The sequence below is a fragment of the Sorex araneus genome, chromosome 3 (assembly GCF_027595985.1).
Source record: "Sorex araneus isolate mSorAra2 chromosome 3, mSorAra2.pri, whole genome shotgun sequence".
Lineage (NCBI taxonomy): Eukaryota > Metazoa > Chordata > Mammalia > Eulipotyphla > Soricidae > Sorex > Sorex araneus.
In genome coordinates, this window is record NC_073304.1 from 130,652,728 (window position 1) to 130,677,352 (window position 24,625).

Genomic DNA, 24,625 nt, shown 5'->3' on the forward strand with positions numbered 1-24,625 from the left:
AAATTCAGAATGTTAATTTTATTTTATTATCATTATTATTTCCCCTCCTTTTTATTGATTCACTGTGAGATACAGTTACAAAGCTTCGGTTATACAATCATCAAACAACCATCCCTTCACCAGTGCACACTTTCCACCACCAAAATCACCAGTATCCCCCCCGCCCCCCACCACGTTCCAACCCTTCCCCTGCTTGTGTGGCAGACAATTTCCCCCATACTCTCTCTACTTTGGTTACATTTGATATTTTGACACCAGTCCCACCACCACTCAAACCTGCTGAAAAGGCAATGCTAGACGATTTGTTTTGTATTGCTTGTTATAGATAGAATATAATGTCCAGGAAATTCTGTGTCATTCTCTTCTGGGAGCTTTAGTTTATAGTCTCTGGGTCTTGGCTGTTGATGAAATTACATGGCACCAAGGCAGTTTATGGATGTGATTGCCAAGCTTCTGGAAAACTGGGGAGCTGGGGAAAGGAAGTCCAGTCCCCATCCAAGCGGGCTTGGAGATCTCAGTCACAGGTTCCTGCGTATCTGGGTTTTCCTGCCAGTATGCTCTGGGGTGAGGTTCATCCCGTCTTCCAACCTCTTGACTCTGTCTTCTGGATACTCTTCAAGTGTGTCCCTCTTTTCACCTCACGTTACCTTCCATTGTCTCTTATTTGGGTTCTCTTGAGTTTGTTGCTCTAGTTTGTTTCTCTAGTTGTTGCTCTAGTCACCATGGTGACTGCTGATGGTACTAAAGATTGTGGGGAGGTGTGTGGTGCCTGGGGTTGAACCTAGGGCTGTGTTGATGTGCCTAGTTGCTTCCTGCTGCCATGTCATGCACACACTCTCACTTGACAGAACTCTCCAGCCTACAGGGGCTTCCATACTCCTGCCTCCTTCTGCCCTATTCACATCAGCTGCTGATGGGGCCGTTTCCAGGTTGTCACGTTCTGTCCCAAGAGCACACCAAGCTCATCAGGCCTCTTCCATTGTGAGATGATGTTCCTTTTCCCTTCTTCCCCACTTGTCTTCTTCAGCGCAGAGCTGGGACATCATACCTTCTCTGGCCTCCTCCAGGCAGTTGTCACTTGGCTGATGGTCCTTGGGTGTGTGCTGTGGTCAAACTTAGGCACTGCTCTGTTGCTGCATGCTCTCTCTCTCAGGGTCTGGCCCAGTGCCCCTGTGAAACTCCGTGGGTGTTGAATGAATGAGAGAATGTGGGATACCTTCCACATATCACAGAGTTCTGAGTCTGCGCTTGCAAAGTCCACATGCACGGCAAACATGAACATTTTCACCATTAGTTTTACACTTAATATAAAATTGGGAGACATGATCCCACACCTTTGAAGACTGGGAAATTGTTCAGGGCAAGTCTCAGCTTTGAAATTCTTAGGACAGAGGGAGGGGAAAAAATCAACAGCATACTTGGTTGGCGGTAAGGTTAGGGTGAGGTAATCTTAAGATCCCTCTATTCCATTTTTTTTTCAAAATATGGAAAATGGCTGTGGTTGATGACATAGTTGGCACCATCCTTAAATAAGGACAGAGGAAGTAGTTTTTGGATACATCAGTGTCCTGGGATGATGTAGAATGGCTTGTCCCAGCACAGGCTGCGAGCCCAGAGTTGGCCTAGAAAGCTGGAGTTTGCCCAGAATCTCAGCTCATTTGTCCTGTCATTTGTTCGCTCTCTTTCGCTTTCATAAATATTAAATCCTATGTGTGTGCTGGTACTGTGCTAATCCTCAGAGGACAGAGTCCACTGAGGTATGGACCCAGTTTCCACCAAGGGGCCAACAATCCAGCAGGGCCCTCTCTGAACTAGTCAGTCCAGTCCAGAAATGGGGGCCGGGGGCAAGGAGAGGCGGGGCTGTGAGATTGTGTGGGAAAGCTTCACAGAGCTGCCCCTCGTCCTTCTGGGGTCCCAGCTGCCAGGAAGTTCACTTAGCCTTGGGGACACTGTAGAAACGGAGGCAAAGGCACATGCCCAGGAGCAGTGGGAGAGCCAGCCAGGCCTCCTCAGTGGTTTTTCCTCCAGCCAAGCACTGTGCTCCCATTTGTAGGTTCGTGGTTGCCCTGATAGTGGCGTCTCAAGGGCATCCAGGAACGCTGAGGAAAAGTCGCCCTACCGTTCCAAGGGGAGGGTGAGCTGTGGAACGAGACAGGTCGTCACTCTCAGTCGTCACGGAGATGAAGCTTGGCCACTGATGTGGAGCCGGGGAAGGAGGCTGTCGGGTCTGGGTAGAACTCAGAGTGGAAGAGGCAGGCGCGGGACTGGCCACAGCCTGGAGATACACGCCAGCATCTGAGGCTCCTTCTGGTGACCGTTGGGCCATTCAAGAAGTTACTTGGCCTTTGTTAAAGAAGTAACTCTGGCTGGGGGAAGAAGAGAGGGCTACTGCCTGGCGGCCCGGGAAGAGAGCTGGAGAATCTCTTCTCCGCTGAGAGTAGAAATAGCTCCTAATTAAGGAGGAGAAACGAGGGCTGAGCTGCCAGCAGCAGGGAGAGGATTTCTTTCTTTCTTTCTTTCTTTCTTTCTTTCTTTCTTTCTTTCTTTCTTTCTTTCTTTCTTTCTTTCTTTCTTTCTTTCTTTCTTTCTTTCTTTCTTTCTTTCTTTCTTTCTTTCTTTCTTTCTTTCTTTCCTTTTTTCACTTCTGTTTACTCCTGGGAGTAAACTTGGGAATAGAGCACTGAAGGAAGGCAGAATACTTCCCAGAGTTCTAGGGAGCTCCTGCTAGAGAGATCTCCAGGCTACGAAGGAGAAAGGGTCCCTTGTGAGGGAGATTACCAAAAATCCTGGGAAATTTGGTCACCAGCATGAGATTTCAAGATTCTAAAAAAAGAAAGAAAGAAAGAAAGAAAGAAAGAAAGAAAGAAAGAAAGAAAGAAAGAAAGAAAGAAAGGAAGGAAGGAAGGAAGGAAGGAAGGAAGGAAGAAAGGAAGGAAAAAGACATTCTAACAAGTCTGTTTACATTAAACTTATGTGTGGCTATTTCTGATCAGGGTTCCAAGTTATAAGATGATGAGAAAATACCCAGTTGTAATTTAAAAAAAATTGTATTTAATTTTTTCTTCATAAGGCTGTTCACAATAATTTATTATATTCAGTATTCCAGCATCAATCTCACCACCATTACACCTTACCCACCACCATTATTTAGAATTTTTCCAGCTACCACTCAAGTCTGCCCCAATACCAGGTCCTAAATAATTTATTTTGTATTACTTGTTATGAATAATTCTCTAAAAATGATCAAAAAGTGTTTCCTTAGAAGAAAGCATGTGCAGATTGTTGTATCTCACCCTGGAGCCATTGAGCCCTTGCATAAGAGATCGCTAACATGGGCCCAGTTGGATCTTGCTGTTTTAATTCTTCAGAGAGTTCCTATTTCATAGTTCAGTTTAAGGTATTCATGCAACCCTACTTATTTCTAAATAAATATATATCTTCTAATATTTGCTAATGAAGGAGGAATCACCGACAATTTGGCTTGACTGAAGCGTCAGGATAGAACACCTATGACAAGCCAATAAAATGGGTTTATTTTATAAATAAACCATCTTAGGAAACAAATGCCATCTTTGGCCAGAGAGATAGCAAGATAGTACCAGGGTAAGGTGCTTGCCTTGCGTGTGCCTACCCTAGTTATATTACCCACATACGGTCTCCTGAACATCTCAGAGCCAATAATCGCCTCCGAACGGTAGACTGTGCCCCTCTAAAAGTGATCTTTATTTAGATTGACTTGTAATGAATGGTTTCCAGATAAATCATATCATCAGTATTTTCCACTGTTGGAGATTGGTCATAGTTCTTTTTATCTTATAGTTTCAGAAGATACCTGAATATAATATTCTTGCTTGTTTCTGCTTCAAATATATAGGAGTCGTTGGACACACCTTTCTGTGACAGTGGCCATGACTTAATCATCAAGTTCTTACAGTAAAAATAATCACAGTCATGCCGAGTGAAATGAGTCATAGGGAGAGGGACAGGCATAGAATTACTGGACTCATTTGTGGGATATAAAAAACATAGTATGAGATTAATATCCCAGGACAGTGGGAACAAGAGCCAGGACCATAGTTGGAAGCTTGCCACAAGGCGTGGTGGGGGAGAGCAGTTAGGACAGAGAAGGGACCCAAGATAGCTGGAAATTGTCACTCTGGACAAGAACCAAGTGCTGAAAGTAGGTAAAGGGACAAACATGATGACCTTTTCAGTACTGATATTGCAAACCCAATGACGAGAGAGAGAGAGAGAGAGAGAGAGAGAGAGAGAGAGAGAGAGAGAGAGACAGATAGACAGACAGACAGACAGAAAGAGAGAGAGCGAGAAGAGAGGGTTCAGGAGAGAAACTGGGAACATTGGTAGTGGGAAGTGTATACTGGTGAAGGTGCAGGAGGTGATGGAACATTGTATGACTGAAACCCAATCATGAACAACTTTGTAACTGTATCTCATGGTGATTCAATATAAGATATATATGTGTATGTATATATTATATGTATATGTATGTATGTATCTATCTCTCTATCTAGATAGATAGAACAATCTTTGTCTTTAAAAAATATACAGCTGTCCTTCAGTACGCTTGTTTCTGTTTTCAGCCTTATGCATTGTATTTTGTGCATTTAAATATATTATTCTGTGGAGGTTTTCTGAGTGTCCCTGCTGGCCAAGGCTCATGAAAGGTTAATAACCGTTAGTAAATACCATTCTTTGTGGCATTCGACCTCCACCTGGTGGCAGCATACTCCTTAAAGGTTAAACCTATAATCAACAGTTATGAATAAACCTTTAAAATAATAGTAAATATGGATATGGTTTTTAGGTTTTTTTAACCACAACCCACAGTAAGAAATAGGCTTTTAATCTCATAAATTTGTGTACTCATGTGTAAGTTTCACAACCCAACCTTGACCTTTGTATGTGATACACTGATGTGATACACTGGTGTTTTTTCAGTTCCATTCCAATGTTCTCTGCGGTGGCCAGAGAGATAGTATGGAAGATAAGACTTTTGCCTCATGTGTGGCAGACTCCTGTTTAAACACCAACATCAGTTATGGTTCCCTCCGCACGGCCTGGAGTCACTCCTGCAAACAGAGCCACGGAGCACTGCCAGATGTGACCCCAAAAACCAAAAGAACAGCAACAACAACACGAAATAGACTGTGATTCTCTTTCAGTAAAATAACATGCTGGTTCCAGCATAGTGAATTGCACTCAGTGAGCCCCAGTGACTGTGACGGCAGCGGAGACCCAGTCCATCCCTCGTGCACTGCATGTCTGTTATCCACCGGACTTAATGCTGGTGTCCTCACATTTTCAGAGACATGATATTTATATTTTAAATAACTGTCAACAAATATAAATGACTATCACAGAATTTAAAACATTTTGATATATAATTTATGTACAGTGAAGTGTTCCCCATCAGGATATATACCTCACCATAAGAAATTCTTTTGTGATTATTCTCAGTCACTTCCTTTCTAGGCAATTCTTGTTCTGATTGCTTTCATCAAAAATTTAATTTTGACTTAGTTTGAGACTAATACAGGTATTAGAAACAAGGGCCAGGAGGACTGGTCCACTGTTAGAAGCTTGCTAAAGGGGGATGGGGTAGGGAGGGCAATTAGGATAGAGAAGGGACAATGGTGACAATAATACTTGGAAGTGATCACTCTGGACAAGAACTGAGTGCTGAAAATAGGAAAGGGATGTATATGATAACCTTTCAGTACCTGTATTACAAACCACAATGTCCAAAAGGAATGAGAGAGAGGAGGGGGGAGAGGGAGAGAGGGATGGAGAGGAGTTTCTGCCTGCCACAGAGGCAGTGGCGGACTATGGGGGAGGTGACAGGAGGGAAACTGGGGACATTGGTGGTAGGAAGTATGCACTGGTAAAGGGATAGGTGTTGGAATATTGTATGACTGAAATCCAATAATGAACAACCTTGTAACTGTGTATCTCATGATGATTCAATTTTTAAAAAATGAAAATAAAATATATCACAAAACAAAATTTAGGTTTGATGTTCTAGAGTTTATGTGAATGGAATCATACACTACATCTATTAGCCAGACTGATTTTGTTCAAGAAAATGTTTCTGAGATTAATTCCTATTGAGTATATTAATAATGTAATAAATAGATTTCCACTGCATGAATATACTACTTTTTGTTTATTTATCTGTTGTTCAATTTTTCCTTTGTTTTCTATTTGGCTATTATGAATAAAACTTCTGCGAACAATTTTGCATACAGATCTTTGTATGTACATATATTTCAGTCCTCGGGTAAATAAATATCTGAGGCAGAATTACATGGCTTGCTAAATAAATTTGTTTAACTATAGGAAACTGATAAATGGTTTGCTAAAATGATTGAGCCTTGTTATACCTTAGCAACATTTAGTGGGGAATCAGTCTTTTAAAATTTAGTTTTTTTGTAGGCAAGAAAGTATATTAGTTGGTGGTTCTAATCTGCATTGCCTATGGCTGATGGTATTTTCCATGTGCTTATTAGCCATTTGTTTATTCTACTTGTAAAGTGTTCAAGTTTGGGTTGTTTATTTTAATAATGATTTAAAAGGATTTTATACGTCAGATACCAGTTGTTAACATAAAGTATATGTATTATGAATATGTTCTCCAGTTTTACATAATAGGATGTTCATTTTATTAATGGTATCTTGATAAGGAAGGGGTTTTAATTTTGACCATCTATTCAATATTTTTTCTTTCTATAGTGTTTTCTGGGTAGCATCTAAGAATGCTTTTCTTTATTTATTTTTTGTTTGTTTTTGGACCACACCCAGGAGTGTTCAGAGGCTTACTCCTGGCTCCGTGCTCAGTGATTACTCCTAGTGGTGCCCAGGGGACTTATGTGGTTAGGGGGATCTAACTCAGCTCTACCACATGCAAGGCGAGTGCCTTATCCACTGTACTGTCTCTTTAGCACCTAAGAATACTTTTCTACCAAAAGATTGGTAAGATAGTGTTGACTTTTATTTACAGGTATATGATTCATCTCAGACTAATTTTTGTATGTGGTTTAAGGTAGACATCAAGTTTTATTTTCTTCCTGTATTTACATCTAGTATTCCTACCATTGAAAGGCTTTTCTTTACCATGGAATTGTAGCACAGAATTTAAAAAGAAAAAGTTGTAGGTGCAAAGATGACTTTTTCCCTGAATCATAACTGACCCTCTGAACTTTTTAGACCATTCCCAATCTACACTCTTGGTCTTTCATTCTTTTCTTTTGCAGTACTGACAATCAAACCTAGGACTTCACACATGCAAGGCAAGTGGTCTAGCCCTAGTACTGTTAAAAAAAGAGAGAGAGAGGAATAGAGAGATAGAGAGAGAGAAAGAAAGAGGAAAGGAAGGCAGAAAGAAAGAAGAAAGGAAGAAAAAAGAAGGAAAAACAAAGAAAGAACAAGAATGTAGGTTAGGAATGGTCTAAAAAGTTGTGAATGTGTGGTATATTAAATAACATGTGAAGGGAATGGACGATATAAAAAATGAGCAAAAACAATTGGCTCTAGATTCACTGTCACTGTCATCCTGTTGCTCATCAATTTGCTCGAGTGGGCACCAGTAACGTCTCCATTGTGAGTCTTATTACTGTTTTTGGCATATCGAATATACCACGGGTAGCTTGCCAGGTTCTGCCATGCGGGCAGGATACTCTCTGTTGCTTGCCATGCTCTCCGAGAGGGACAAAGGAATCGAACTTGGGTTGGCCGAGTGCAAGGCAAACGCCCTACTCCCTGTGCTATCGCTCCAGCCCTAGATTAAAGAACCAGAAATACCAAGGAAAGGCGGTGGGGCGGGGGAAGCAGGAAGAGGAAGTCTGAAGTGTCATAGGGGCCTCAGACTCATCTGTGGTATTGGGCGAGGAGGTTTCTGTATATGTCTTAACCACTAGACACAACACTGCTGAAAGCGTGAAACCCAAGCAGCATAGATGAATTTTAAAAATGTATCTGTCAGGGAGTTATTGGGAGATGGGTTAGAAGCTAAGGTTTTTGGTAGAGGGATGGGATCACAAGGCGTTTGGTTTGGAAGGTGCAAGCATTGTGTGCCCAAAACCTTATAAACAACTCTGCAAACCATAGTTTGTCTTATTTTTATTTTTGTTTTTCAGCCACACCCAGCAAGACTTAGGTTTTCCCCTTGGCTGGCTCTGTACTCGGGAATTACTCCTAGCAGTGCCCAGGCCACCAGGTGTGCTCCTGGGGATTAAACCTGGGTCAGCCACGTGCAAGGAAAACACCCTAGCTGCTGTCCTATCATTCCAGCCCCCTAATGATCTTTTCTCTTTATTTTTGGGGTTTTGCTGTGTTTGGGAGCCATACCCGGCTCTGCTCTGCACTCAAGAATATACTCCTGGTGCTGTTCAGGAGACCGTTTGGGGTGCCAGGGCTCAAACAAGGGCTGCTGTATACAAGACAAGTGCTTTATCTGCTGTTCTATTGCTCCAGTCCTGTAAATAATAGTTTCAGTAAAAATTTAAGAGAAGTAAACTAAATTTAAGGGACCTGAAGGACAGTTCAAGTGGAAGAGTATGGACACAACACCTCAGTTTGATCCACAGCACTGCATGTCCCCCTGGCCCCTGAGCAGTGCTGGGTGTGTCCTCTGGCATCCCCAAGTACTGTCTGCCCAGGCAGGGCCAAACTCTAACAGGAGTGCCCTGTCCCCAAGGAGCTAGCCTAAAGGACCGGAGCCCTGGGTTGACACTCCTCTCTTCCACCATACTTGATTTCTGGAGTAAACCTGGGAGTGACCCGAGCAGAGTCCCGGGAGTTGCCGCTTTCACTGTGCCCAGCACTGTCGAAGTGATGCTAAAGCCACACGTAAAGACATCAAGTGGTGGATTCAGCTTCTTAGCTGCAGTCGCCACGCTTCAAGTTGTAGGCACACTGAGTTGTTTGGGACCCTGCTAAATAGTGCAGATAAAGAATATTTTCCTTTTCTTTTTTTTATTTTTTTATTATTATTATTATTTTTTTTTTTTTGCTTTTTGGGTCACACGTGGCAATGCACAAGGGTTACTCCTGGCTCTGCACTCAGGAATTACCCCTGGCCGTGCTCAGGGGACCATATGGGATGCTGGGATTTGAACCCGGGTTGGCCGAGTGCAAGGCAAACGCCCTACCCGCTGTGCTGTCTCTCCAGCCCCAATATTTTCTTTTTTAAAAAGGTGCGGAATAGCACGTGCCTATAAAATAACAAAAGGAGGCTAGTTTTATAGCATACTTTTATAGCATATAGAATGTTTTTTGAGTGATGCTTAGTTTTCATAACTCATTCATCTCCTTTGGACTGGTTCTTTCGCATTCTTCAGTGCTCCTCTTTTCATTCTAGGGTGAAAAGAGGACAAAACAAAAAATCTTTTTTGTCCATCTTAAAATACAGTTGGGACCAGAGAGATTGTCTAATGTTAGGTACTTGCCTGTAGCAGACATCAGTTCAATTCCAGACATCCAATATTGCCCCGTGAGCACCAGCAGGAGTGATTCCTAAGCATACAGCCAGTAGTAGGCCCTGAGTACTGCCTTGTGCGGCCCCAAAAGCAAAACAGAACAAACAAAAAGTGCTTTAAAATATGGAATTCTATTTTGCTTTTTATCCAGATTAAAATTGTATTTCCTTTAGCATTTCTACCATAAATAGAACTTTCAGGAAGCCGTAGGTTATGCTGTGGAGCTGTGACCCGTATTAACATTTCTGAACAGTAGTGAACTCTATTATAACTTTATCATGAGCAACCACATAGGAATTTGTAAGATTTTCTCTCATTGTTTGCAGGGCGTGTACCAACTCTGCCATTAATGTCTTTCAGTGTGGGAATTTTGCTGTCCTGGTGGATCTTCATATATTGCCGCAAGGTTCAAGCAAAGACACCAGCTGGTTTTCTGAACAGAAGAAAGAGGTATCATAAAACTCCCCCCGCCCGCCCCGCCAGGAGTGTGGGAGCACCGTATGCAGTTCTGCTCCAGGGCTTACTCTTGGTTCTTTGCTCAAGGGACCATTTGCTGTGCTGGGCTCAAATCGGGTTAGGCTGCATGCAAGACAAGCACCTTAAACCCTCTACTCTCTCTCTCTCTCTCTCTCTCTCTCTCTCTCTCTCTCTCTCTCTCTCTCTCTCTCTCTCTCTCTCTCTCTGACCACAAACCTTTTGAACGAGTTAAATACAAGCAAGTACTGCTAGAAGAAATACTAGCTCTTTTCAGCCTTCATTTTCCTTAAAACAAAACAAAACAAAAAAACTATTGAGTGATATTTAGCTCTTAAAAAACAGTCATTTTGTGCCAATGACAGACGTACACCTGCTTTTTCTCCCCCTTCGGAACTCTAGACATCCATATATTTCATATGCTTCTCTATGACTTAAACCTCAAATTTCCTAGCTCTTTGTTTGGGGATAAGGAATTCTCTGTCTTAAAAGAAGTTAAAGTGACTGTTGCAAGTGAGCAGGGCTTTTAACACTCTGGGGTCGAAAGAAGGGACTGAGCACCTGGAGCAGGTGTGAGGGTTCACACAGGCTGATCTTTCCCACCTGTCTGCAACCCTCATCTTTTGTACTTTTATCTTCTAGCATCCTTTTATTAGGATGAGCCTTTTACAGCAAGTCCAGAGCTGTTGGACCGTGTTCCTTCACTCACTGCAGACAGTGGGGAGAGCCCCAAACCGCTTGCCGGGGTGCACAGTGGTTGACCTTGCAGGCCTCAGCCCTTGCTGTAAGTGCAGAAGTTCCTGCAGAGGCTGTTGGAGTTCCTGGCCACTGGTGCGACTATGTTGGAAGATGTATCTCATTCTTCTTTGTTGTCGTTGTTGTTAGTTTGGGGCTGTGCTCAGGGCTTAGTCCTATCTCTGTGGTCAGGATCACTTCTGGCAGGGCTCAAGGGATTACCAGGAATTGAACCCAGGTCAGCCACTTGCCCCTATCCACTGTACTATCACTATGGCCCCACACATCTTGTTCTCATCCCATGCTTTGCTTCCTTCTCCAGATTCCCGCTGGCCAGAGAGCAGGGAAATCGTGGCGATGGCTTTTCCCTAACTTTCAGAATGTTACCGCACTTCCTGTTCCCATGCAGTCCATTAATCACAAAAGCTGGGTAGAGCTGGAAATAAAAATAAGTTTTATGAAAGTAGTGATTGTGGCAAAACTTTGATGGGACAAGTGTTTTAAGGTCACTTTCTGTAAATCACTAGGCGGAAAATAAAGTCACCCCCAAAGGAAATATAAAGTCCATTCATCTTGAGTCAAAAAGTAGTTGCTGTTATCAAATTTTACTTCATAAGTTTGCAAATAGGGGCTGGAGACGTAGTACAGCCAACAGGGCTCTTGAACCTTATAGGTGGCTGGGCCCAGGTTTGATCCCCAACAACCCATTTAGTCCCCCGAGCCCTGACAGGGCTGAACTCTGAGTACAGAGCTAGGAGTAAACCCTGAATATCCCCAGACATGGCCCCCAAACCAAAATAGTAATAATAATAATAATAATAATTGGTGGTGTGAAGCTGGAATAAGAAGATATTCAATATGATGGGCTTTACATTCAGATAACTTGACCTGACTTAATATTTAGTAGGTTGTTTGTACAGCTCACCTTCATCTAGTTCCAGGCTTTGGGTTACTTCCACATCTCCATGATTCAGCACTTTTCTCATTTCCTTAAAGTGATAACTATTCCCTCAATGGTACCCCACCCCAGAGACTTCTGACTGAAGAGGACAGCATTCTAGAGTCAACGTCTCAGGCCCCCGCTTTCCTCCATTGCCTTCCCCCACTTTGTCACCTCAGCTTTCCACCTTCCTTTCTTGTTAGGTAGTTAGCTTTGCCAAGAGCCAGTTGGCTTGGAAACTTTTAAAATAAAGCTCCAAGCGTGAGTCACTTCTAGCCAAAGCATGAGACTAGATTTTTCCAGGGTGCCACACACAGCTGCGTTGCTCCACCTTATACCTGTGTCTGGGCAGCAGGGCATGACTTAGCAAGGACGCTTCGTGCACGATGGGACCTGCCGAGCCACCGCTCGGGACTCGGTGGCTGCGGGACTCGCAAGCTGAGCTTTCCTCGGATGGCTTTCTGCGTTCACTTGAAGGTCTTCCTTTAAAACATGTTAATTTGCATAGAAGATTCATCTGGGAAGGGCTGGAGAGAGGGCTGTGCTAGTGCTTTGCATGCCGGAGACCTGGGTTTGATCCCTGGCACCTTAGGGTTCCCCAAGCTCTGAGATGGGCGCAACCCCCAGCACTGTGGGGTGTGGCCCCAAAACAAAAAAAACCCAAAATCCAATAACAAAACTGCCCCCGAAGTTGTAGGTTTATTTATTTTTTTAATTTTTATCTTGTGTGTGTGTGAAAGGGAAGAAAAGCTAGTTGAGAGAAGAATCCCATGGTAACTTATCCTTGTTTCTGTGCCTTGAATTTTGTCATTAGATCATGTCATGATTTCAAGAGCCATCAGTTTGATAACATTTTATTTATTATTTTTGATTGAATCATTGTGAGACAAGGTTACAGAGTTGTGCGTGATTGGGTTTCAGTCATATAATGTTCCAATACCTGATCCTTCACCAGTGTACATTTCTCACTACCAGTTTCTCCACTTTCCCTCCTGCCACCCCAGCTCAGCCTGCCTCATGGGAGAGGCAGTTCATTCTCTCTCTCCTCTCTCTCTTTCCCCTCCCCGCCCACTTTACACTTTAACCATTATGGTTTGCAGTACAGGTACTGAAAGGTTATCATGTATATCACTTTAGATCAGTTGATAGCATTTTAGGTCATTTTATGTAGTGAAAAAACCTTTTAAAGTGCCTGGTTTATATATATATATATAAATCAGGCGATATATATATATATATATCACGCACTGTAGCACTGTCGTCCCATTGTTTATTGATTTGCTCGAGCAGGCACCAGTAACATCTCCATTGTGAGACTTGTTGTTACTGTTTTGGGCATATCGAATATGACATGGGTAGCTTGCCAGACTCTGCTGTGCGGGCAGAGATACTCTCGGTAGTTTGCCGGGCTCTCTGAGAGGGACGGAGGAATTGAACTTGGGTCGGCCGCATGCAAGGCAAACTCCCTACCCACTGTGCTATTGCTCCAGTCCATATATATACATATATATAGATAGATATGTATACATATACACACATATATGCGTATATGTATATATACACATACTTATATGTATATATATGAAAACTATTTGTGCTGAACTCAAATATGTAAAATTTGAGCTCAGCACAAATTGTTTTCATATTCAAACAGTTAAACCGCTTCATATATGAACTTGAGGAAGCCAGTGTGAGCCTCTGTTAGTCTAGAGAATTTCAGATCTCTCTATGTCTTACTCATCAGTAAGTTTTAACTTGATCTTCTCATCTGCCCTCCAGTTCAACTAGAAGAGCATGCCTTACTAAAGTTTGTGGTGGTCAATTACTAGGGTGCCTTGATTGTATTGCATATGACCTTTCATTTGTCAAACCTCATTCATGGAAGGAAAGCATAGAAACTATAGACAAAAAGTTTGTGCGTATGGGCCTTTGTGTTATTTTTGTCCAGCTATTTTTGCTCCTAACCTTATAGGGCATTTATGACCAAATTTTAACAATCTTTGTTTCCATGAATGTCTTTTGCATATTTTCTAGCTCAGTCATGGTTGAACCCTGCATGTAAAGTAAAATTCTTTAATTGCTAAAACAACAGCGTGAGGCAAGGCTGCCTTTCTGTTGTGTGAACAATGCCAGAACTCTCAACTGTAAATGGATATCTCTATTCCGTAAGGCACCTCATCTCTTGGCTGACAAATGAGAGCAAAAGAGATTCGAGTTTGCATTTTATCTAGAAATTCATATTTGTGAACTAAATCAAGAGTCTTCTTATACCATTTGAAATATATGTGCATTTGCAATAAAAGTAAACTTGGTTTATCTTTGTCCTTTGAAACAACTTAAAAACTTTTTTTTTTCATTTTAACTTATGAAGATTCTAATAGATCAGCTTGAGGTGGCATTTCAAGGAACCTGTGAAACAGGTTTTAGGTGACCTCAGCAACTCAAGAGCCTTTACAGAGTCTTTGGGAATTGAACAAGAATTATTGGGTTTGTTTGGTTTTTTTTCACATCTCAGTTCTTAATCTAAGTAAGGAAATTTAGATTTAGATGCATTTTTTTTTCCTTTCCTATATCAGCTTACATTTTTTTTTTTTTGGTATAGTTAAAATGGTGTCTTCCCATTACATAGTTAGACTGCTTGGGGGGGGGGCTTTTTTGTTTCGTTGTTTTCTTTTTAATAAATAGCACTCATTCAGTAAAACAATAGGCAGCTCCAGAACATCTCTAGAGGTACGGCATGCTTACATGGAATTAGAACTATGTGTTTCTGTTACCTAATAAATACTAATCTATTTCAGAAAAAAATCATATTATTAAATTATTTTCTTCATTGTGAGGTGCATATAGTGCAGTTTTCCCAAAAGCAAATGGGGCATATACAATATCATCAATAAGAATGTGAAAGAAAATTAGATTACTGATTTCCAGCACTCCATTCAGCTATCTAATGTATTTACTTATTTATTTTTCATTAGATTTGTAAACCTAAAGCCAGAAACTACTGAATGGTGGTTTTTAGATTTTAAGAAATTGTAAACCAAGTTTGAAAAATAGGAATTTTTTTTTATGCCATTGTTTCTAATTCTTCTCGAACAAACCAGAACTGGGGGCATGGTGGCTTTTATTCCCAAATGACATCATCTCACTGAAATGAATGGCTGCCCATTTTAACTTTTGGGGGTCCTCCTTGATCCAGTTACTGCCTACACACAGGACTGCCTACCCACACCTATTTTGTGGGTCCTTGCATTGACTGAAATTCTCTCAATTTGTCACAATAGGACAGACTGAAATTTATATGATAACACTCTTTACCATATTGATTTGACACCCTAATTTTACACAAGATATTTGATTGTTTGTGCTTTATTTGGGGGGAGTGCTCAGGGCTTGCTCCAGGCTCCATGCTCAGGGATCACTCTTGGCAGTGCTCTGGGGACCATTTGTCATGCCAGGAATGAAACCCAGGTTGACTGCGTGCAAGGCAAGCTGTCAAGTGCGTGTTTTCTTTTTCAATGCAAAACTGAGGCAGAGGGAAATAAATTAATTTGTCAGATCACGGAATGAGCAGACATAGTTTTAAGAAAACCTTGGTGAGGAATTTAAATTAATGGTGTTAGCTATGAGCACATAGAACATTCTTCTCAGCGTTCATGGCTAAATAAAAAAGCAAACAAAATGAAACATCCAGGGTTGGCTTTTTAATATGCATGATGTTGACTTTGGGGCACTGCATTAGTTTAAGAAGTTGCATCTAATTTTCAAATTTTATTTTAGGAGGTCTGTTTACTGTTAAAAGAAACCATTGATTCAAGAGTTAAAGAGTACTTAGAAGTTCGTAAACAGCACAAGCCGTCAAGTACAGAATTCACAAGATCCAGCCCTTTGTCCTTAAAAGGTAGGCTCAGCATCCTTTGATACTTGGATAAGACTTCTGCTTTGTAGAGATGGCAGTTGGGTCCTACTGTGACTGTCATATTAGTACATGGTGATACAGTTTAGAAATATGTTCTAATGAAGATGCTCTGTTCGGGTAAAGAAAATTAACCAAAAAACTTTGAAGCATTTTTTTATGGTGGACAACATACTTTAAAATAGAAAATAAAGCATTCCTTAGGAAACTATAAATTGTTTGACAGATTTTTTTATTTGATAAGTAGTCCTTCAAATATTAGTTTTGACTTGACTGTGGGCTCTCTGCTTTCTAAAGCACATTCATGTATGTATGTCAGCACTATTTCAGAGATTTTCCAAAGCTATTGATACTGTCCCTGGTGAACTTTTATAATGCCTGCAGACAATTTGGGTTGTCATAATGAGGGATGGCGCCATGGCAGGAGGTTCTGTCATCTAGTGGGTAGAGGCCGGGGGTGCAACTACATATCCTGTGATGCACAGGATAGTTCCTTCCAGTAAGACATCGTTGTCCCCAGCTGTCAAGGACATTGAGGTTGAAGGTTCTGTATTACTTCCTAATAGCACATGGAGAATGGTATAGGTATAGTAGCTGAAAATCTGCCAGACTGAGGAATTTTTTGTTTGTTTGTTTGTTTGTTTTCCTTTTTTTCTTCTTTTTAAGACTGAGGAATTTAAAAAAAAAAAAGCAGACCATTTTCTTGAGGACAGAGATTATTATCTTGTTTATTTGGCCCTTACTGTTTAGCACAGAGCCTGATGCCTCGATCCAGTGCTAGTTTGAATGAAGCACATTTGGGTGGGAAGCCCTGCACCATCTCCTCAGCCCTCCCTTAAGTGTATTGAAATGCCTTTTCCAAAAGTAATTTGAAAGCCACTAACCATAAGTCTTACCAATTTCCTTTTTAGTATTCAGTTCTGTGTCTCATGTCCTCTTGAAAGAGAAAGCTGTTTCTGTATTGATGGTGGGAATTAATGTAGGTGCTTTTTCTCTCATGTAAATTGTTAGTCTTCTTTCAGTTGCATTGGGTATTTTATCTTTTTCCAGTCCTATTTTTGTGTAATGGTAATGTGCTTTATCATATACTGTTAATGTAATAGTGCTGGGAGAGGTGATCTCCAGACTGCTAACTTAGCTGATTCTGTCACTGTCACTGTCATCCCATTGCTCATAGATTTGTTCAAGCAGGCACCAGTAACATCTTCATTGTGAGATTTGTTGTTATTGTGTTTGGCATATTGGATATGCCACGAGTAGCTTGCCAGGCTCTGCCATATGGGCGAGATACTCTCGGTAGCTTGCCAGGGTCTTCAAGACAGGCAGAGGAATCAAACCCAGGTCGACTGTGTGCAAGGCAAATGCCCTACCGCTTTGCTATTGCTCCAGCCCAACTTAGCTGGTTACTCATAAAATTAATATTTTTTATGCTTTGCGTTTTCTTTTTAAAAACAGTACAAATGATTCTGAGACCATTTCCCAATCATGTTATACAAAGGAATAGCAAAAAATTATTAGCATGCAGCATAGTATAGACATTTGTCAAGTGTCATCTCTTTAAAGGCATCTCAAATGTTATTCCAATAAACTTAATAAAAATAGTTTTATAAGAAAGGTTTTTTTTAAAAAAAAGGTTGCTCTGTCAATTCCTGTCAACTGTACCTCATTAGTATTTTTTCCCTTATCTTGCCAATATTGGGTTTTATCAGTGTTTTTAATTTTTGCCAGTGCGGCAGGCCAAAATTTTGATGTTTGCCTAGTGTTATTAGGAGCCTAAAATAGGTCCATGGCACTCTGAACTTTCAGATTGGATCATTGGGATCCTCTCTGTTCTGTCTTCCTTTCATGACGCACTGAAGGAGCCAAGTCATGGGGATGGAAGGCAAAGTGCTGAGTGGATTATTCCCCACTTCTCATTTCCCAGTTTAGGAACCATTGCTCTGGCCAAAGGATCAGACTGTTCTTTTGTTCAGAGCGTGGAATACGTATGTTAGGACTTTGCCAGTCCCATGGGTCTTGCCTTACAGTTTGTATAATGGTTGAATTCTTTTTTTTTTTTTTTGCTTTTTATTATATCTTTATTAAAACCATATAAGATGCAAATACTGGGTTGGAGCGATAGCACAGCGATAGGGCATTTGCCTTTCTTTTTTTTTTAATTTTTAAATTTATTTATTTTTAATTAGAGAATCACCGTGAGGGTACAGTTACAGATTTATACACTTTTGTGCTTATACTTCTCTCATACAAAGTTCGGGAACCCATCCCTTCACCAGTGCCCATTCTCCACCACCCGTAAACCCAGCGTCCCTCCCACCCTCCCCAATCCCATCTCCCCCCCACCCCACCCTGCCACTGTGGCAAGGCATTCCCTTCTGTTCTCTCTCTCTAATTAGCTGTTGTGGTTTGCAATAAAGGTGTTGAGTGGCCGCTGTGCTCAGTCTCTAGCCCTCATTCAGCCCGCAACTCCCTATATGTTCCCCTGAGAACTACTAGGAGTCAGATCAAAATGGATTAAAGACCTCAACATTAGACCACAAACCATAAGGTACATTGAAGACAAGGTCGGCGAAACCCTCCACGATATTGAAGATAAAGGTATCTTCAAAGGTGACACGGAACTAAGCAATCTAGTAAAAACAGAGATCAACAAATGGGACTACATTAAACTAAAAAGCTTCTGCACCGCAAGAGATACATTGACCAGAATCCAAAGACTATCCACAGAATGGGAAAGGATATTTACACAATACCCATCAGATAAGGGGTTGTTATCAATGGTATATAAAGCACTGGTTGAACTCTACAAGAAGAAAACATCCAACCCCATCAAAAAATGGGGCGAAGAAATGAACAGAAACTTTACCAAGGAAGAAATACGAATGGCCAGAAGGCACATGAAAAAGTGCTCTGCATCACTAATCATCAGAGAGATGCAGATCAAAACAACTTTGAGATACCACCTCACACCACAGAGACTAGCACACATCCAAAAGAACAAAAGCAACCGCTGTTGGAGAGGATGTGGGGAGAAAGGGACCCTTCTTCACTGCTGGTGGGAATGCCGACTGGTTCAGCCCTTCTGGAAAACAATTTGGACGACTCTCAAAAAATTAGAGGTTGAGATCCCATTTGACCCAGCAATACCACTGCTGGGAATATATCCCAGAGAGGCAAAAAAGTACAATCGAAACAACATCTGCACATGTATGTTCATCGCAGCACTGTTTACAATAGCCAGAATCTGGAAAAAAACCGAATGCCCCAGAACGGATGACTGGTTGAGGAAACTTTGGTACATCTATACAATGGAATACTATGCAGCTGTTAGAAAAAAGGAGGTCAAGAATTTTGTAGTTAAGTGGATGGGCATGAAAAGTTTCATGCTGAGTGAAATGAGTCAGAAAGAGAGAGACAGACATAGAAAGATTGCACTCATCTATGGTATATAGAATAACAGAGTGGGAGACTAACACCCAAGAACTGTAGAAATAAGTACCAGGAGGTTGACTCCATGGCTTCGAGGCTGGCCTCACGTTCCGGGGAAAGGTCAACTCAGAGAAGCGATCACCAACTACATTGTAGTTAATGTTTGAATTCTTAGTAGGCCTTTCCTTCAATGGATAAGGCCAGCTGCACTCAAGTCCCACACGAGTTCTTGGTAGAACCTCTGAATTTTATGAAGCCACTGCCTTACTTTGTAAAATGAATGTCTTGATCAGAAGCACTGTGGTGGTGAGAGTGAGTCTCTCAGTAAGTCCCTGGGTGGCATAACTGGCAGAACATAGCAGATATAGAATGTGCACCCAAATTCTGAATAACGGTTGATTCTAGACATGAAATGCCTCTTCTGTGATGAGATAGATCTCACATAACCCACTCATCATCAACTATCCCATTTCTCTGTGATATAAGAAGTTGGTGGAAAGGCTCAGGTTAAGCTCTGTTGGTGGGGCCAGAGCAACTGTTCAGTGGGTAGGGCGTTTGTCTTGCTGACCCAGGTTCAATCCCCAGCATCCTATATGTTCCCCTGAGAACTACTAGGAGTAATTCCTGAGTACAGAGCCAAGAATAAACCTGGATCATTGCAGGGTGTGACCCAAAAAGCCTTCCCCCCCCAAAAAAAAAGAGTTGGTGGCAAATTGGGCTCTTGGCAGTGTTCACCCTTAATGAGGTTAAGTTTATGTTGTTGAGTCATCCACGTGCAAGGCAAATACCCTACCTGCTGTGTTATCGCTCCAGTCCTGGGTTCCTGTATATAAATCAATAGATAAATACATGGACATATAGACAGATACTTGTGTCTTGGGTTTTCTCTTATAAAAACTCGATGGACACAAAATGTTATCCTGCATCAACCAAAACCGTGGCTTTCAGTGTTCTGGCTGCTGGACATTGTTTTCTCTACTGCCTTAGTGAGGTATCAGTAATGCATTCATTCATTCACTCTGCCTATCAGGTAGAGACATTGATTAACCAGATGCAAATTTTGATTTGCTAATCAGCTGGTCATTAAAGCTGTCACCCTTTTAGATCATTTGTATCAGTCAGAGAAACATGCACATACACACCAGTGTTTGTGCTTATATTTTAATAGTAGTGGATACAAGGTTCAGACATTTGAATTTTCTTTTGATGGGCATATTTCCTGTCCTTGAATGCTGAGAAACTATATTTTTATAAATTTTATCTGTCTCCACTTGGTATATCTGTGTCCTAGTCTGGAGCTTAGAATATCTCCTCTTTTGTTCTCTGAATCTTACTGTAATTTCCTCATTTTAACACACCAGAATACATCTTACAAGATAGTGAGATAGTCAAGGTTTCTGTGAACTAACAATGTCCCTGCATTCTTGTTAACAGTATTGGACAAAATTATGAAGCCTGGTGACTTTCCTTGCTGTAACTAGATGCTTGCTTCTACATACAGATTGCCAATCACTATATAAGGGTACTCCACATCACGTACCAGGGAAATGCAAATCAAAATAGTAATGAGATATCAGCTCACCCCAGTGAGAATTACTTCTGTACTTTAAAAGTCTGTGACCAACTGGTGGTGGTTGGATATCGTGAAAATGGAACTATCATCCATTGTGGGTGGGAATGGAAAACAGTATGGAAACTTCTCAAAAAGTTAAGGCTAGAACTCCCATATGACCCCTATTCCACATCCTGGCATCTGTCCCAAGAGCTCAAAAACATCAATTTGAAAAGACACTTTCATGACTGTATTCATTGCAGGTCTATAGTCACAATAGCCAAGATCTGGAAACAACCCAAGTACCTAATAACAGATGACTGAATAAAGAAATTGCGGAATATAGCATAATGGAATTCTATTTATCTATGAGGTGAAATCCTGCAGTTCACTGTTCCCTGGGTAGAGGTGAAGGTATTCTTTGCAAAGTGAGCCTAAAGGAGAAGGCCAAATACTGAATTACCTTACTCATGTATGGAGTTTAAAGAAATCTAGTGAGGGAATAAATGAAGCCAATGATAATAGACCCTGAGAATCTTCCTAAGAGTAATAACTTTGCTAAGTGAGGGGGTTGGATGAGAAAGACCCAGAGACAATGGTGGAGAAATGCTGATTTTCTGGTGGCAGATGTGGTATAACTACATTGTCTTCCTGTATAGATCAGTGTCTAAAGAAAACCCTGTGTGTATGTGTGTGAGTGGTGGGGTTGGGGGGAGACTTAAAAAAGCGTGACCATCTTAGAAAAAGTCTTGTTTAATCAAACTTAAATTAACCTACCATTATTCTCAAAGACCCATTTGTCTTCTACTTAGGCCAAAGAGGCAAGCTAAATAGGAAAATCACATTAAGAAATGATCTTGGCTATTTCACGTTCTTGATGGGGATATAGCCTCATAATTGCCTAGGGACAAATGTTGCTTTTGACATTTTTTATTGGGTGGGGGCAGTATGACCCTTATTACTGTAACATCACTCACTCTGTTGAGACATGGACTCCCAAGTGTAGATACTACCAGTTACAAGATAAATCTATTGCACATATATGTTCATAAAGTGGGGGAAAAAAAGCTACAGATTTTTGTAGATTTGTTGGACCCTTTGTGAATGCACTTCTATTTATCACTTTTCAAAGAGTCACAGTTAAATTCCAGAATCCCAAGAATTGACCTTATCTATGGGAGCCTATGGCTAAACATACTCAAACTTTTATTATTTCCCTTCTCTCATAGTAAAAAACTATAAGGTGCTAAGTAGATTTATGGAATATACTTGCTGAGTTAGTGCAGGATCTTTGTTCAGGAAAGAATGTTCTGAGAACTTGCTTAACCTAAAGAACAGGTGACAGTTTGTAATTCTCCTTCAAAATACATAAGTCAGATACTGTTTTCTAGACATAGAATTTTGTTTATAAAGTATAATTTGTTTAGTATTTGTTGATGGGCTGGAGCGATAGCACAGCCGTAGGGCATTCGCCTTTCATACCGCCAACTTGTGTTCGATTCCTCTGCCCCTCTCGGAGAGCCTGGCAAGCTACCGAGAGTATCGCGCCTGCATGGCAGAGCCTGGCGAGCTACCTGTGGTGTATTGAATGTGCCAAAAACAGTAACAAATAAGTCTCACAATCGAGAGACATTACTGGTGCCCACTCAAACAAATCAATGAGCAACAGGATACCTACCTACCTACTTTTGTTGATATTCACTGTATCACTGTCAACCGGTTGCTTATCAGTTTGCTCAAGGGGGCACCAGTAATGTCTCCATTGAATCTCGCCCGCATGGCAGAGCCTGGCAAGTTACCTGTGGCATATTCAGTATGCCAAAAACAGTAATAAGTCTCACAATTTGTTGATATTAGAATTAGTTATCTAGAACTATCATAGTGAATTATCATAGATTGGTAAATTAACTTTCTCACAGATCTAGAAGCTGAAAGTTCAAAATCAAGGTGCTGGCAGAATTGGTTTCTTGAGAGGTCTCTTTTTGGACCAGAGAGATGGTACAGATAGCATGCAGCTGATCCCAGTTCAATGCTTAGGATGCATATGGTCCCCTGAGCCCTGCTAAGTGTTATCTCTGAGCACGGAGCCAAAGGTAAGCCTACGGTATGCTTATACTGCTGGGTATAGTCAAAAATCAAGAAGCAAACAGAGACCAAATTCAGAGCAGAGGGCTCTTTCCTTGTTTGGGCATTGCTTGCGTCTCCCTGTACCTTCACATTATTTGTTCTCTGTACATATCTTTGTCCTACTTTCCTCTTATGTGGCACCAATTATATTGGGATAGGATCTACCCTAATAATCTCATTTAAGCTGAATTACTTTTTTAAATATCCACTGTTCAATGGTGTCACATTCTGTGGTATGCTAGGTGTTGGAACTTCAGCATGAAATTTAGAGAGGTACAATTCAGAGCCCAACAGGTGAGTTATTCAAGTAGTTTCTGAGTGCACTTTCTGTCTTATTTGGTGTTATGGACCATCTCAATTAGTAAGCCCCAGAGATCTCTGTCAAGCCTCTGCATGGGCTCCCACTAAGGTTACCATGGACCAGATTTCTGTTGTGAATCATGTTTCTATCCAATGGTCGGCTTTAGTTGAATACAAATATTAGCCCACTACCGGGTTTTGGTCTGTCTGAGCCCTCCCTGCACCTCACTCAGTCTGAAAAGTCTCCCTCCCCATAAATGTTCTGCTTCCCAGGACCAGTTCTGGAGCCAGCGTTTCCCCACTCTCTGTCCGCACTTTGGTTGTGCAGAGGATTGCTGGCACCTCAAGGCAGTCACTGGGCACAGGCTGGCCCCTGTCACAGAGAGCATGCACATAACCCCTCACTCTCTTAGCTCCCAGGGCGCTTGGAGGGTTAGAGCTGCACGCGTGTTTAGAGTTGTCTCCCGCCAGAGCCGCTCCGGTTCTCACTCTCATCACTCTTCTTACCGCGTCAGCCTGAGAATGATCTTTTGGGAATGACTTGACAAACGCCCGCAGTCCCAGGTTCAGGTATCGCTGACTGGCTCTTCTGGAGAATGCTGGGAGATCCTGCTGCCCACAGTCTGGAGACTTTGACAGTCCTCTCTAGCCTCGCCCGTGGGGACGGAGCTCAGGGGGAGCCCTGCCCACCTCAAGCTCGAGTTAACAGTTTTCGGTGACTTCGACCAGATGAACCCTTTATCGCCTGTCTCTGAACTGAGAAGCCCCAGAACATCATGTGCTCTTACTTCTGGTCCTTTGCATGTGTTCTCTCCCTAAAATGTTTTTCTCCATGCACTTTGCTGGCCCAGCTCCTCATCACCCATGTCGTCATGCTGCAGACCTGTTGCTCAGGTGTTTCTTCATTAAAGAAGCATCGTCTGATTGCTTCCATCTTCTCCCAGAGAGTTGTCTCTCCCATTCCACGTAACTGGTTCTCCCTGAGCAGTAGCAGTGCTAAACCATTCATCTTTCCCTCCCTCCCCGGAGGTTCTTGTCCCAGCCCCCACCCAGTGCAGAGCGTATTAGTCAAGAGGAGTAGAGGATATTGAAAGAAAGGAGCCAACAGTAGTTTCTACTTACAGGTCCCACATTGCTTTGCCCAGAGAGTATGACATGTTTTTGTCGCACCATTTTTCATCCCTTCAACAAAGCACAGCCATGAAAGTCGTCAGTGAGTTACAGATCACTGCCTTTTTCTTGTTCGGTTTTCAGAAAGGCAAAGCTGCATCCTATGCAGTGAAAGATTAGGCTACATCATCCTCTGATTCTTTGACAGCCAGGGACTGAGCATGCCTTCTCTCCTACCTCATCCCTCCTGGAAGAAGTTTTGCATTATAACCGCTAGTTACTTGTGATTCAGTTTCATCCTGGTAGTTGCCAGCAGTGCACCCCATTCCCATGGCAGATGCCCGGGGCAGCATTATTCACTAGCAGAGTAAACCCGAAAATAAGCACTACACTAAGAGTCCCAGCAACTTACAAGGTCCCAGAGCTAGTATGGCCCCAGGAAGCAAGACAATGCATCCATCTGCTGTTCGGCTCAGTTTGGCTGCTTTGGTATCCCAAAGCACAGTGAAGGATAATGGTGTGCAGTGGTGAGCTCTTGATTGTTTTCTCTT

The 24,625-nt window shown here is 41.8% G+C and overlaps 1 protein-coding gene across 1 annotated transcript in view; it reads left to right on the forward strand.

The window, feature by feature from the left end:
* The window catches only part of SLX4IP (SLX4 interacting protein), a 218,202-nt gene that overhangs the window by 131,042 nt on the left and 62,535 nt on the right, over positions 1-24,625 (forward strand). The window contains 2 exon segments of the mRNA XM_055131157.1: positions 9,855-9,944; positions 15,421-15,541. Of these exon segments, the coding sequence (XP_054987132.1) occupies positions 9,855-9,944; positions 15,421-15,541 (211 nt within the window).